Source organism: Syngnathus typhle, linkage group LG7 (genome assembly GCF_033458585.1).
Source record: "Syngnathus typhle isolate RoL2023-S1 ecotype Sweden linkage group LG7, RoL_Styp_1.0, whole genome shotgun sequence".
Lineage (NCBI taxonomy): Eukaryota > Metazoa > Chordata > Actinopteri > Syngnathiformes > Syngnathidae > Syngnathus > Syngnathus typhle.
The window spans coordinates 8,251,617-8,266,140 of NC_083744.1; the positions used below are offsets into that span (position 1 = coordinate 8,251,617).

Sequence of the window (14,524 nt, forward strand, 5' to 3'; positions counted from 1 at the left end):
ATACCACCTTCTGCCTGATAAAGAAGTGCAGCATGTGAGTCATGTAACTGTACAAAGGGGCGACTGAGTATGACTTGAATCTCCGCTACGAGGCCTTGTAACGAGTTTAGTAATATCCGCAGTCAAATCGTGACTTCATCATGGAACAGAACGTCATACAAATATGTGCAACTGATCCAATGGCTTCGATAATCAAGTTAAACATTTCCCCCTAAAAAATGAAACACTAGCCTTTTGTACAGGGTTAGTATTATGTCTCATCACCAACCCACAATTTAAGTTCAATGTGTTATTTTGTACAGATAGACTGTAATAGTTACAGTGATGTTGTTTCAAGTCATGAATTTAATTATTGCTACTTTTGGTCTCAAATTATTGCAACTTTCGGTGACACCCTTAATAACATAATCAGTCAGAGCTATATTTGGCATAAAGGCCTGCAACTCTAAATACAATGTGTAGTTGTAATGGGGAGGAAATTAAATTGACCTAGAATTCACTTTGCGGGCTGCTATCGCAGTCACGATTGGCCCTTAACCCAGCTTGGCCCGCCAGAAATTTTGCAGGTTGTTCAAAATGGCCACTCCGGGCCTGCTGGGATTGTTCATCATCAGTTCAATACATTGGGGCTGTTTTTTTGTGCCCAGTCTAGCTCAAATTGTGGTCTAACCATGCGCATGGGGAGGCTTTTCTAACTTCTGGTCTTTCTAGAGACACATGCAGTTAGAAATAGCCGTTTGGATGGTTGTGGGCGTGAACACAGCTGACTTGCTTCCAGCACAGGGGAGGCACATGAGCTACATGATGGAGGCATAAACTGACCAACTGAAATACACGCAGCAGACTAACAATGGAAAGTACATTTATAAGGAACTGCAAGAACATCTCTACTTGCGGATAATGCAAAGATAGCTGGTGTGATCACGGTTCACCATTGTAAAGTAGACCCAGATACCAGAGTTTGCATGTTTGAGACTCTGGTGTATTGGTAGACAGGCGCACATGAGCTCGATGTAAAAACTGGCACAACAACATGCCTGACCTAAATTACTGTAACAAGGGACCTCTTTGGTTGCCTAAAAACATGCCTTTCTACAAAAAAACGAAACCTTCTATACAACGCACTTTGGGCGTAAACATGATTCCCAAATTCTGGGCCCCAAAGTCCGCGGAAAATTGAGATTTAAGTGTATATGGAAAAGCCTTTCTTATTCATACATTTTGAATCAAGTGTGCACACTTGAACATCGGAGGGCAACAATATCAATAACAGATGCTTGTTCGTCTATCTTTCACAAGTATGGACTCCGTACCAGTGAGAGATAATGATGTAGTATATAGCAATACTACTGTTTATTAGATGGATGATTAATGAATTAATCATTTTAAAACCGTGATTACTTCTTGCATGTACTTCCATTCATTCTATTTAGTTTAGTTTTATTTTATTATTTATTTATTATTATTTATATTTAATTTTTCTATTTAGTTTTATTTGCATCTCTCCATAGGCTGACAGTACTACTAACAGCCACTTGATCCTTTCTTTTTTTCCTTTAGTAAATTAGCATAAAGTATCAAGCCTCGTGGATTATTCCAACTTGATTTTAAATGCACTACTGAGGTGATATTGATTTCTTTCAGATGTAACATTTACCAAGCGCTGTTATAAGCCATTGGCCCAATTACCCTAAATGTTCCTTCTCACATAGGACGAACTAAATGCCAAGCTGTGAGACGATGAGCTCATCCATCCATTAACTCATTGAGTTAAGATCAGTTGACAACATCAGATCTGCCCTTTCGAACATATCATTTATTACATTAGCTTTAGTGTTACTAGAATTCATTCATTGTTCTGTCACATACCAACGAGAATTGTTCTTTTCTCTTCTAAGTACGTATTACAATCTTTATTTTCTTGCTGATAATGGTGCATGCCAAATGCCTTTGAGCATTGACCCTTCCGTGGATGCAATTAGACAGTGAACATAAACCCAAACAACTGCAGAAGTCTCATTAACTAGAAATATTTAGCCCCCCCTTGCAAATGAATCAATATGAAAGCTGGCATGGTCACTTTCTATTAAGGACGCTTAAAAGCTGTTCAAAATGTCTTTTTAACTTGGAAGGTGTGAAAACTGCTAAGCAGGCAATGGGGAAGGGCTGTGTTTCCTTAGTGCTTAATGAAACATAGAAGAAAACTTACAAAGAACAAAAACCCTAGGTTTCCACTCATATGATGTAAAAATGTTTATAGAATTGAGTTGATTGCCATTATTAACCAAATAGCTTTTTTCAATCCAAGTAATTACTGTTTTGTTTGCTATTCGCTTCACTGGCTTTTATAACAATTTGTTCACCACATGTTGCTAAATGCCTATTTATTTACCTAACTAGATTTAATTGTCGTCATGTCATTACATGATAATTGTGCCTGTTGGACAAATATTGGTTGTGTTTGCCAAATCCTTGTTCTTTGCTCCTGATCCAACTAAGTCTTGGTTTTTGCTTTGCATATGTGCACTAAAATTTATAAAGTTCTAATTGGAACCCTCAGAGAACACCGAGCATCCTATTTCGGGTCGTGCAAAGCACTTGTGGGTATGTGCTGGGAATTCAAGACAACAATTATAACCTTACCCTCTAGCACCCTCTTAATCGACTTAATTTAATTACACCATTCTCTTGTGTCTGCAGAGAATTTGAGCTAGTAAATGTAGCGTTTTCATATGTTTAATTGCATTCTGTAGAATCATCAATTTTACTGAAGTTTCACTAAAAAAGAATTAAGAAAGTAAACAGCCCTGTAGAATAAAACACAAATACTACAGACATTTAATGGGGAACTAAGCGTAAAATGTCAAAGCTTTGTTACACTTTAAATATGTGTATCTTTTTTTATCTGATCCTGTTTACTTAACCCTTGTTAATAATTATTCAAGAAAAAGAAAGGACATCTACTCACCTCCGAGGGTGACCATTTTTGTGTTTTCAAGCTAACAAAATATTTCCCTGACAAGGACCTGCCACTAAGAATTAAGATCCACAGAATAGTTGACTGTATTTGTGATTTATTCATGTGGAAAAGGTGAACTTAGACAGTAAAGAGAATGATTGAGATAAATGAGCAGTTGATTTTGTCACCCTTGCATTGAACAACCTTCAAATGTTAAAGCTTATCCAGAAATGCCTTTCTAATGGAGAAACTATGTACAGTATGATTTTATTTTATTTTTTTGTTAAAAACAGCTGTGTTAGCATTTTTAGCAGCCTCACTGTGAGTAACTAAGTTTAGATAATATTTCCCTCATAAATTGTTGATCATTGTATTTCAAGTTGTCCACAGGTTCAGTGAGTTGCAATTTGCACGCACGTACATACATACATACATACATACATACATACATACATACATACATACATACATACATACATACATACATACATACATACATACATACATACATACATACATACATACATACATACATACATACATACATACATACATACATACATACATACATACATACATACATACATACATACATACATACATACATACATACATACATACATACATACATACATACATACATACATACATACACACATACACACATTCTATTCAGGGTATTCAGAAGCTTTGTCATAAAAGTTAAATAGCAATTAAAATTGTTTTACCTGAAGAGAAAAATACCAGGTTGAGAAGCTTTGTCATAAAAATTAAATAGCAATTAAAATTGTTTTACCTGAAGAAAGAAATACCAGGTTGCCCCGGGTGCAGTGATTACACTGCTGGGACGTAACATGTAATGACCTCCATTGCTGAACATCTGCCAGCCCTTGTTCACCCGGTAGACACACTTACACACAGCGCACATGGACTTTTTCTATCTTGCATGAGGTATGATGCATCTGTCAAGCCGAGAACAGGGTGAATGTTGGAAACAAAATGCCACCTCAGTTAAAACCTGCCTGAATGTCAGTCCACATTGGATCATGTTGTTGCAATTGACTAAATTCTATGGGGAATAATCAATACAATTATATTGGTTGATTTAGTATTTTTTTAATGCAATTTGAGATGGAAGAGTCATGTTCGACTTGACACTTTTGCCCTGTTGTTAAAAGCAATGCCAGTGGTTAATGTTAGGGATGTGATTCTATTTGTACTGTAAGCTGAACAGCACTCGATATTTTGTTTATGTGTGTTGATAGCTGTGAATAATGTGACATCATTGCAGTGCAACACATAATATTTAAACAAACAATATTGCAGTGCATTAAACTAAGGACATCCAGGAATTAGAGTTCTTACTTCTTGGTATTTGGCTGTTTTTGACAAAAAGCCAGGTTTTGGGTTTTCTATTCCATGACATTTACATTTTACCATTTGCTCCTCTCTCATGGTCGCCAACTGAAGGGTAACAAAAAGTGCAAATCAGTACTGTGTTTACCCTTTACAAGTATACAATTGTAGTATGGCTAACATATTTGGCATCATTTCAAATTGCACCCCCCAAAACAATGTTCTTTAAATACAAAGATACCGAAAGGTAGCCTGCTGTCAATATAAAAATAGCCTGTGGTTATTCATCTCTTGACCTGCATCCTCTAATAACGAGTGCAGCTCACTATGTGGGATGCTCTTATCAGAGGCCCCCATATAATTAATTCCGATATCTCAAGCTGCCTTTCATGAATCTTAAGTTACGGTGAATCTTCTCTTGCTGCAGCAGCAGGAAGTGCTGCCAACACTGAGACAACCCTCAGGAGAGTGCACTGACATCCCTCCAATCCACTTAGAAGAGTACACAGTGAGGCCTAGTTTATTAGCATAATCAGAACCTCTTTGACTGTAATTCCTCTGGGACCAAGAGTGTGTACTCCTCACTCGAACTGTGCTGATTGGAAATTGTTGTTAAAATAATCGACCAAGATTTTCTTTTCAAATGCTCCTCCTCTTTCTTTTGCAGACTTTTGCCGGTGGACGAGAGCAAGGTCACCATGAAGATTGCGTACCTGGCTTCCAGGTCAAACAATACCAGGTGGCATATAGGCAAACTTTCCAGAAAGGCTTGCCCCTTCTAAAAGGTCAGTGAAATGAACACTCTTAGAATACTGCCTTCCAAAATGTCTGCGACAGACATCGTGATTAGAAAAGTCTTTATTTTTTGCAATTACCCGTTTGGAGAACAAGACTAATGAGGATAATCTGAAATAATAATGCAGGATACAACCTGTGAATCTCACCCTCATAGCAAATGTTTCTCACCATGCAATGATTTGTAAAAGAGCATGCATGGTGATGAATAATCCCGATGTAGTCATGTAGCGTATGGAGATATTGTTGATCACATCTACCATCACTGAGTCATCAATTCAAAGATGATCGCTATGGTACAGAACAAACTTTATCTTTAACATTGGATAAATGAGTATGGGGGAACCAATCCACCGTTACGTAGATTTAGTTTAATTTATTGAAACTTAATTGCAAATGGATGTAAAATAAATGTAGATCATCTCTAATCTGCCACTAGTTTTGTAAAGTAGTATAATGCCCCTTGCTATGTGGCCACATATGTAGCTTGAGAATTTCAAACATGAACAAAATGTCACACCTTCGCGGGTGAAAATGAGAAATTTTTCTTTTACCAGCATAGTGGACCGTTTTTCCTTCCAGAGTCGATATTTAATCAATTCTTTTATATGGACACAGATGTGGACATGACAAGCACTCACTGGAGCAAGGCATTTGAGGGGGTGGGGTTTTGTGTTTTTTGTTGGTTTTCTTAAGAAAATAGTGGAGGAATAACAACCCTGCATCTATGGGAGAAAATGGATGCGTTGATGGAGACTCAAAACCCAATACATGGTTGTCGTCTTTTGTTGGAGCGCATCGGTTGATGTGCAGGGCTCATTTGCTTTTTTTTTTGTATTGTGCCTACACTTTCTCGTGCATGCCTCTTAAGTATGAGATTCCAGCAGAATGTCAATTCCTGCTTGAACATATGCAGAATTTTTATTTCTGCTTGAGCATAACTGACTGCGTCTAAGAAGTGCACACCAAGTTTTCTACTTTTATAGCATGCTGTACCTTGTCACCTTGTCCTCTGGCTTTTACAAGCAGTTGTTTTTCTTCCAAGAAACATTTCCAACCTACACAGCTAAAAGCAATACTTCCACCTCCAATCTTTTTCACCCACCTTTTTAAACTTGATTTGGTTTGATTTTGGTCACTCAGTGAAACGGTTTGTCATCTGGAGGCTCAGTAGAGCGTGTAGTAGGAGACAGAGCTCAGTTCTGCTTTAGTGCACTGCCGTGGGACGACAGAGTGCTTCCATTACCTGGAATATGTTTCTGTCAGCAGAAACACCTCCCACCGCGAAGGTCCCTCTTCTCACCGGCTGTGGACAGAACCATGCACATGACAGCACATGCATGAACATAGTGTGTTGCACAAACCATCCACATGACAGCACATGCATGAACATACTGTACCCACCGCAGAATACCACAAATCTAAAACAAAACCTTGACACGGGAGAATAGCCAGTAAGCCAGAAGATTTTCAGTGGGGGGGTTGAGGATGACACGGCTCACTAAGCACGTATTCCCACAGGCGTACACAACACACATAGCCAAGTCATTGTTTATCATGGCCACAACTGGCTGGAGTTTGGCCACCATTGGCCACCCTGTAGCCCCGCCCCTGCTAATGCACTCCCCAAAGTACCTTTCTAGTGTATTCACCCTATAGTCCAGGCTGACTGAGTTTATCTTGCAAGTGAACTATGTGACATATTTAAAACGACTCAAATATTTCAGCTATCGTGTTCATTGTGTCTTCTTTTTAATTTCAAACCACACCAGACCAGATCATCCTGTGAACAAAAGAAACCTAAAACTTAATTAACACTTCAAACATGTTGAATTAATAGCCCCACCAGTGTCACTCAAAACAAAGCTACTGTATATGCTGAATGTAAAGGCAATATATCTATGCCAGTGATCGTAGATCTGTGAGGAAAAACTGATGGCACAAACAAAAGCAGTCACTTAAGGAAAATGGCTTCTGAGAGCCGCATCGTCGTACATTGCCAACCAGCGTTTTATTGTATGATAAAAAAATAAATAAACAGTGAGTGTTTCCCTAATTCATTCTAAATGCCAAAGGCTGCAGCCAGGCCTGGTGACACATGCAGATTTATGTAAATTCAGCTCAGGCCTTTGCCACCTGCCATAGACCTCTCTATATAATTACTATTGGAGAGTGCGATACCTGTTGGTGCAGAGCAAAGTTCAAGGACATCCGTCTTAGCTAATGGTCATGTAGGAACATACGATGCATTGGCATTCAATGTTCAAACATTCCCTCTTAGTCCCACGTTTGTTGTTCGGTTGCACTCCCCATTAGTGTGTTTTTTCCTCAGTTGAGAAAAAAATGGGTTCTCTGTTTTCTCTGCCCTCCGCTCTGCACTGTCCCTTTCTTCTTTTCCTTCAAAGGTCTTTGGTTGCATCAAAAATTCATGCAAGTGAAAATGGGAAAATACTGTATAAGCAAATTGAAAAGGGTAGGTCACAAAGACCAGTTGAGAAAATGTCTTTCATAGAGAAAAATTCAAAGTGTAAATGAACCCAGTGTGCTGAGTCCAGGCAGGAAGGTTTAGAAAATTAGGAAAGAGACAACAAAGCTCGGTTAGACAAAATTAGTATAAGACCTCGGACGTGGCTTTTTCAGTTTTGGGTGAAAAGAGCAAATCCAACATAGCCAGTGAGGTACAAAACAATTAGATAAGTAACAAAAAAAAATAATACTGAAGGGGAAAATTCAAGAACAATATAGAAAAAAAAAGTGTCCAAGCTGACAATATTGCAAAGATTTGCTGCATTTTATTGACTGTATTGAGCAAGCCAGTCATAACATCTCAATTTTACTCATCAGAATATAATTCAATTTGACTGTAATTTGTTTGTTTGTCCTGATGAAACTTGTTTCACATGCATCCTATCAAGGGTTTTAGGCTGCTATAGCCGATCGACCCAAGCTGACTAATAATTCCCTTTTGAATTGTGGTCTTATTGCACGTCACAATCACGCATTGTTCAGGGAGGAATGACAAGGGATTGGCAGCTCCTGACTGCTTGCACTATAATGATCCAATTTATCTGTTGCGTGCCGGTTGATGCTGATTCACGGCTAGATTTCCGAAACCTTTTGTGAGATTGTTCCTGCGTGGATGAGCAGTGTGTAAAAATGAAGGGCCTTTCCTACATGATCCTTAGGGCGTATTCAGACCATTTTAAAAGGACCAGGGTTTGATTCCGGACCTTTTATGGAGGTGTGAATACACGCAAACAAATCCTGGTGCGGATTAAAGAACAGGGTGGTCTCGGTTTGCTTCCAAATGGACTCTGGTGCTGTTCGCTTCAGTTGTGAATACAAACCGCGTATATCTGAACCAACTCCAGGATAGATGCACATTTTTGGGCTTAACAAGCCACCGCATGTTTTCCTCCATTTCCGGGACCTGGTCATTGCTGTCCAATGGGAGCACAGATCATCACAAGCGTGGATGTGTTTACAAAATATACTTCACTTGCAAAATGTACAGTCTGAATGGGAACCGCACCAAACGAAAAAAATTAAGTTTACTTTTGGAACGGACCAAACAAGGGGACTGAAGAACTTTTCTGTTCTGAATACACACGTAATCTCATTCATGGAGTGTTTGAGGCTAGCATAATCTTGCACACTGACAATTTCAACTGCAATCTTCAAAATAAATCAAAGTGTCAGAGGGTAAAGGTATGGTCTTCAGTATTTGGATCCACAATCCGAATCTACAGTGAAATGTTATGTCTTGTTTTCCCTTTTGACTCATGCCTTACCCTCTCCATAAAGTTTTGTGGCAATCCTTAAATAGTTTTTATGTACCACACAAACAAAACGCACATAAAAGACACATTTTGCTAAAGATGACCTTTCAATAAATTGTTCCAAACCTTGCAATATTGCATCATTCCCTTTTATTCTATAATATTTACTACTGCTGATACTCTGAAAGCTATTTCCCACAAAAGAACAGGATGTTTTAACATCCCCTTCATAGATTTTGTATCTTGAGTGTCTTTCCAACATTGCTAGTGTAAAGGGGTGTCATGAAGGCCAATGATTGCTATTCAAAGATGCTTTTACCTCCCGACTGTGAAAAGTAGTCAACGTTTTAAGTGTAAGACTTTTTCCCTTTTATTTTCTCTGTGGTCTGCTGTGATTGCACACAAACAAGATAGTTGGGTTGTTTTTACAATGGGTTGTAGTTCAGATGAATTCAGAAAGATGGTACTTTGCTTGGCTCCCTGCAAAATGATGCCCACCAGCCTGCTATATGCCTTTCCACACAATTGTTATGTATAATACTGATAATGAACTAAGCAAGACTTTTGCTTGGGCCTTCGAGACTGAGATTGTAAAATTATGCATGATTATTATGATTATTATGCATTATAGTAGTGCTGCAGTAAACTGGAGGGCATCTTGCTGTGATAAACGATAAGGAGAAGAAATGAGGATAACTCATTTGCATCCTGCAGGCCAGTACTGGTAAGGTTTCTATAGGTGCAATCTTAGTTTCTCACACACAAACTTTGAATTCTTTGACTTGCAAAATAAATGGCATGAATGAGAATCTCCCCGGGCTTGGAATTAGGAGGCAAATTTGCTATTTGATGCTGAGCAGCAGGACGTGAATCTCCCCTGGCTGGCGTGAGGCCCAAAACCATATGAAGGGAGCGCCAAAGACCTGCTTGCTGGCATGGTTCATGACTCCCTCCTGTGCACCTGCTGACATTTTTTTATCATCCTGAAAAGTCAAAAGTACTTGAAGTCAGAAATAGTCTTACCGGTTATTGATGAATTGGCAAGACATCTCCCACAGCTCTTTTATTTCCCCCTTTCTGTTCCTGCATCTGCTTGGGAGTTTTAGATGATTTATGTTTCATCGCCGCCAAAGTGGGATGAAGTGCACTCTTAGGGGTCTTATCTTTGTGTCATTAATCCATAATGCCACAAAGGAAATACAGCTTTAGTTTCTTTTCTGTGTTGGAACTATTCTTCTTGTTTACCTGTCTTTGTTGGGTTATTGTTATTTTTTTCTTGATATACTGTACATTACCTAAAAATAGAAGGTAACAAATCGCTGAATATTCCGACTGAGAATAAATTGATAGAGCCGTATGTAAGATGGGAAGCAGGTTTACTTTTCCTACCACCCATCCATGCTCCACTTACTATATATAGCAATAATCTACCCCAGAGTACCCCCACCCAACTCTTCCAAGTTGCAGCAGGCCTCACGCCTATTCCATCATCCAAAACGTGGTCACATGGATTGATACTCCCACTCAGCCCTCTATGCCTACCCGGGTGCGTATCCGGATCATACCACTCTCAGGCCCGTGATAGCAAAGCATTAATCACATTTTGTCGCTGCAGTAACAGCAACTTGCAGCCTCTTTTCGGCGCGATTTTTAATTTGACAATAAATCAAGGTGTGCTTTTGACAAATGACTGTAATTACAAAGGCCATTACTTTGTATGGATATGCAAACGTGCATGGGATTTGAGTGTGCAGCTGTTTTTACATAAGTTGTCAAGTTATGAACTAGCTTTTCCCCATTATTTAGAATATCTAAATAAAAATAACGACTGTCATGAAACTTGCTCCTACTGCTGAACTGATGATGCTAAATAGCAATTCACCAGCTTTTAAAATTGAGGCAGACAATAGCACCACTATTTCCTTCAGATAATGAAAGTGTAGGTTGAATAAGATACAGTTAAAATAATCATTGTAATTTGGATACTCCATGTAGGGTTTTTTCAAAGTGGGCCAAAGGGTCCTTAACATCATCCACAGGATATCATCTTGGACTCTGTAGTGAAATAAAAGTCATTAAAATTCACAACAAATGTCTGTTTGATTATTCAATTAAAAGTACTTAACAGATAACATTAACACAATTATTTGTTTTTTTACAACCTTTCCTAGCTAAACAAAAGACAACTTTGCTGATATTCGAAGGCATATTATTTGTTGGTACATAATGTGACTTTCCAATAGCTCGTCTTTCAGTCAGCCCACCTGCTGCTTAGTGTCCGACAGATCCATGAGGCTGCCAATAGGAGTGGAATGCACGGATCTGCAATCAGTGTACAATTGGCAATGATTGCATGTTTGTTCCCTACATATTTGCTGTCTGTCTACTTCCTAAAGGCGTAATGATCTCATGTGTAGCCGTTCTACCCCAGGAAAAATGAAAATTACATTTCTCATGCAAATTGCAGTACATCGAGCAACTTCAACAAACAGCACTCGTGGAATAAATTCGACATGTTTAATTCAACACAGGCTGTGCACTTTGAGGCGATTCATCAATTAGTAACATGGAAGTTTTAATTGCGGCTTTAAACGGAAGCATATTTTGGCAAGCAGACATGAACTGTTATAAGATTAATACTGCATTAATTGTTTTCTTGAGTTTAAGTCTGATGCGTTTTATGTAGTTTTTCTTCACCCTCCTGGAGGTCAAGAACATGTGAAGCCCTTTGAGATGTTTCTGCGATTAAGGACTATAATCAATCAACTTGACTTCCTCACTCAATTGAGTATTTTTTATTTTTTTTACATTAAATATACCTCTCCTTTTTAGAATAAAACAAATAGATATAAGTTAGACGTGTTGATGTTAATTATAAAGCTGCATTACACCTCAACCCCAGTTGACTCGGTCTATGGCGTGAATTTAATGTGACACCATTTTGTTATTTTAATGGCCAATTGAATACATTTATAGAATTTGCAGCATTGGAACAGAAGAGGCCCGCTAACAAATATCCCGTGGGATCGTCTTTCATCGTCATCAAGACGCTCCTCATTATTTTGTAGCCCACTCTCCGTAGCAGCATGAAAAGTATTATTGTTTTGATAAGCGCAGGTTGTTTTCTCCTGTCAAGCCATAAGCAAGCTTTTAGTTTTTGTTTTTTTTGGGGGGGGGGGGGGGGGGGGCTGATCTGATCCTTTTGACACCACTGCGTCTTGCATCCAGGAAGTCACATCTTTTTGTTGATAATCGTTCAGTCACTCAAAAATAGAAGGGTTGCGTTAACATTTGCAGGTGCTATCCTAACTTCTAACTAGCTGTTAGTCTTTGTGCAATAGCTTGTCTGAAAGATGACATACTTTGACATGCTTTGCCTCTTCTTTCACTTGGACATATGTGTCTCTGGAAATAAATTAAAAGCAGCTTCAATTCTTGACATAAAAACATGTATGACATCTGCAAATTGGCCTTTTATTCAGTTGAATTATGCATGGATAACTTTGGCAACATTACAAATGCAACAAGAACATCACCAACCATGAATGTAATAATTATTATACAAATATTTCTCCAAAATCAAAATGTCCCTATTATTCTGTTTTACTTTCCTAATTTTCTTAGTTTTTCTGTTTCAGCAATTATTGGCTCTAAAATATATGTGATATTTAGTTTGGATAACACACACACACCTGTACTTTGCGCTATGCTTACTGTCTGCTGTATGCACACTGGCTCAGTTTTGCTCCTCTTATTTATTGGGTTATTTGTTTATTATTTATTCATCACTCATTTTATTTATTTGTTATTTATTATTTATTGTTTGTGCCTTCTTGTTTTTATTTTGTGTCGTCTACTTGTATGTCTATCGTGTACTGTGTCTCGTCACCGTGAAATAGAGGAAACGGAATTTCGGTTTCTTTGTGTGTCTTGACATATGAAGGGATTGACAATAAAGCTGACTTTGACTTTGACTTTTGACTTTGACACACACACACTTCAAAACAGAATGTCCCTATTATTCTGTTTTACTTTCCTAATTTTCTTTGTTTTTCAGTTTCAGCAATTATTGGCTCTAAAATATAATGTGCTATTTAATTTGGACACAAAACAAACTTCAAAACAGCACTGTATGACTAAAACGTGAGAATAAATACACAGGTAATTTAGTGGAAATGTTTTGTCATATGCTGTTTTTGTTGTTGCAACTTGGACAAAAAAGTGCTGAGTAACCTCCGAGCCCTCGACCTGGAGGACGTTGCTTTCCTAAAAGCTTATTGATTCGCCAACCCCCAAATGCATTGCCTAGTTCCTGATATCACTTTGTTTGCTAAATTACGGTTTATTTGCTGTGTACTATTGTGTGTGGGCACGTGCGTGTGCTGGATAGACACAACAGTGTGTGATTGACAGGTTTTGGTGTCACTGCATTTGGCAGCAATTCCAGCCATTTTCTGCTTGGCCGTTATATGCAAAAGCAATTATGTATTCTCTTATCTGCATTGGTCTGCATTAATACTAAACGATAAGCTGGGTTTCATTGGGGACATATTTAGTTTGAGTTCGAAGTGCATGAGTAGCTTTTCATGGTCACGTCAAATCTTGCCCTATGCTGAAAATGTGCAATGCTGAGCCCTCACAGGCTCAAAACAACATATGCTTAAATATTACATTCAAACCCCTTATAGTTACTTTTAAGTCTCAGGCCCCCTTTCCAGAAGTCAGTTGAATTTGATTTAGTGTCAGGGGTGTTTTGGGGTTTCCTGCGCAAGAGCTAAAAATGTTGAGAACTTTTTTGATGCGGATTTAGTCAATAATGGCTGAAATCTAAGAAGCGACACCTCAACATGGCTATGGCTAACATGGATGTATAAATCAGTGTTCAAAGAAGTGATATATTGATTTGTTTATATACCCTGTTTTAGGATATGTTTACATGATAAAAAATAAATTAAAACTTAAACTGCAAGTATGTTGTACGTTGATGTATTATGATATTAGGCCACTAGTCTGTGACTTTGAAAAGGACTACACTCACAGGCAACTGCTTTTCTCCTTTTTTATCCCCCCCCAAAATATTCTTGTACAATCTATCTATACTAGTTTGTTTGGTATTTGTTAATCCTGGGTGAAACTTGGTCAGACTTTTTGCCAGACAGCTCTCCAATGTTATTTATGTTATCAATCGCCGCTCATCACTCTTTCTTGACGAGCTCTAAAAGGTACATTATTTCACAAAATCCTACTATCTGGATAAAAGACAACTCTTCGTGTATAGTCGGGACATATAATGGTGTTTATTTATTTGTATATTTTAGGATTAGTTACGGCATTAGTTTATTTTGCCGTGATGTGTGTAATGCTAGAATGCTCTCTTGAGTGATGATTCCTCAAGTGAAAGCAGCACTGCAGAGTTGGAAAGCACAAAGAGAAATGGATAAACGACTCTGAAGTTCCACACAGAAGCCTGCCACTACTTCACAGCATGACAGTGCTGAGTCCTCGTGGACATTTGGGCTTTCTGGAAGTGAGACTGGTTCAGAGGCATATTTTACGCTCCACATCAAATTTGGTGTACCAAAGGCATACTGTATGAAAGCCTGAGCCATTTCATATTTTCAGAAAAGAAGACTAT

At 38.3% G+C, this 14,524-nt stretch overlaps 1 protein-coding gene across 2 annotated transcripts in view; it reads left to right on the forward strand.

The window, feature by feature from the left end:
• Positions 1-14,524, forward strand: part of cdh13 (cadherin 13, H-cadherin (heart)) — a 164,746-nt gene that overhangs the window by 43,469 nt on the left and 106,753 nt on the right. For both annotated transcript variants that reach the window (XM_061284167.1, XM_061284168.1), the window contains exon 2: positions 4,983-5,100. In XM_061284167.1, coding sequence (XP_061140151.1) covers positions 4,983-5,100 — 118 coding nt within the window. The remainder of the gene's footprint in view (positions 1-4,982; positions 5,101-14,524) is intronic.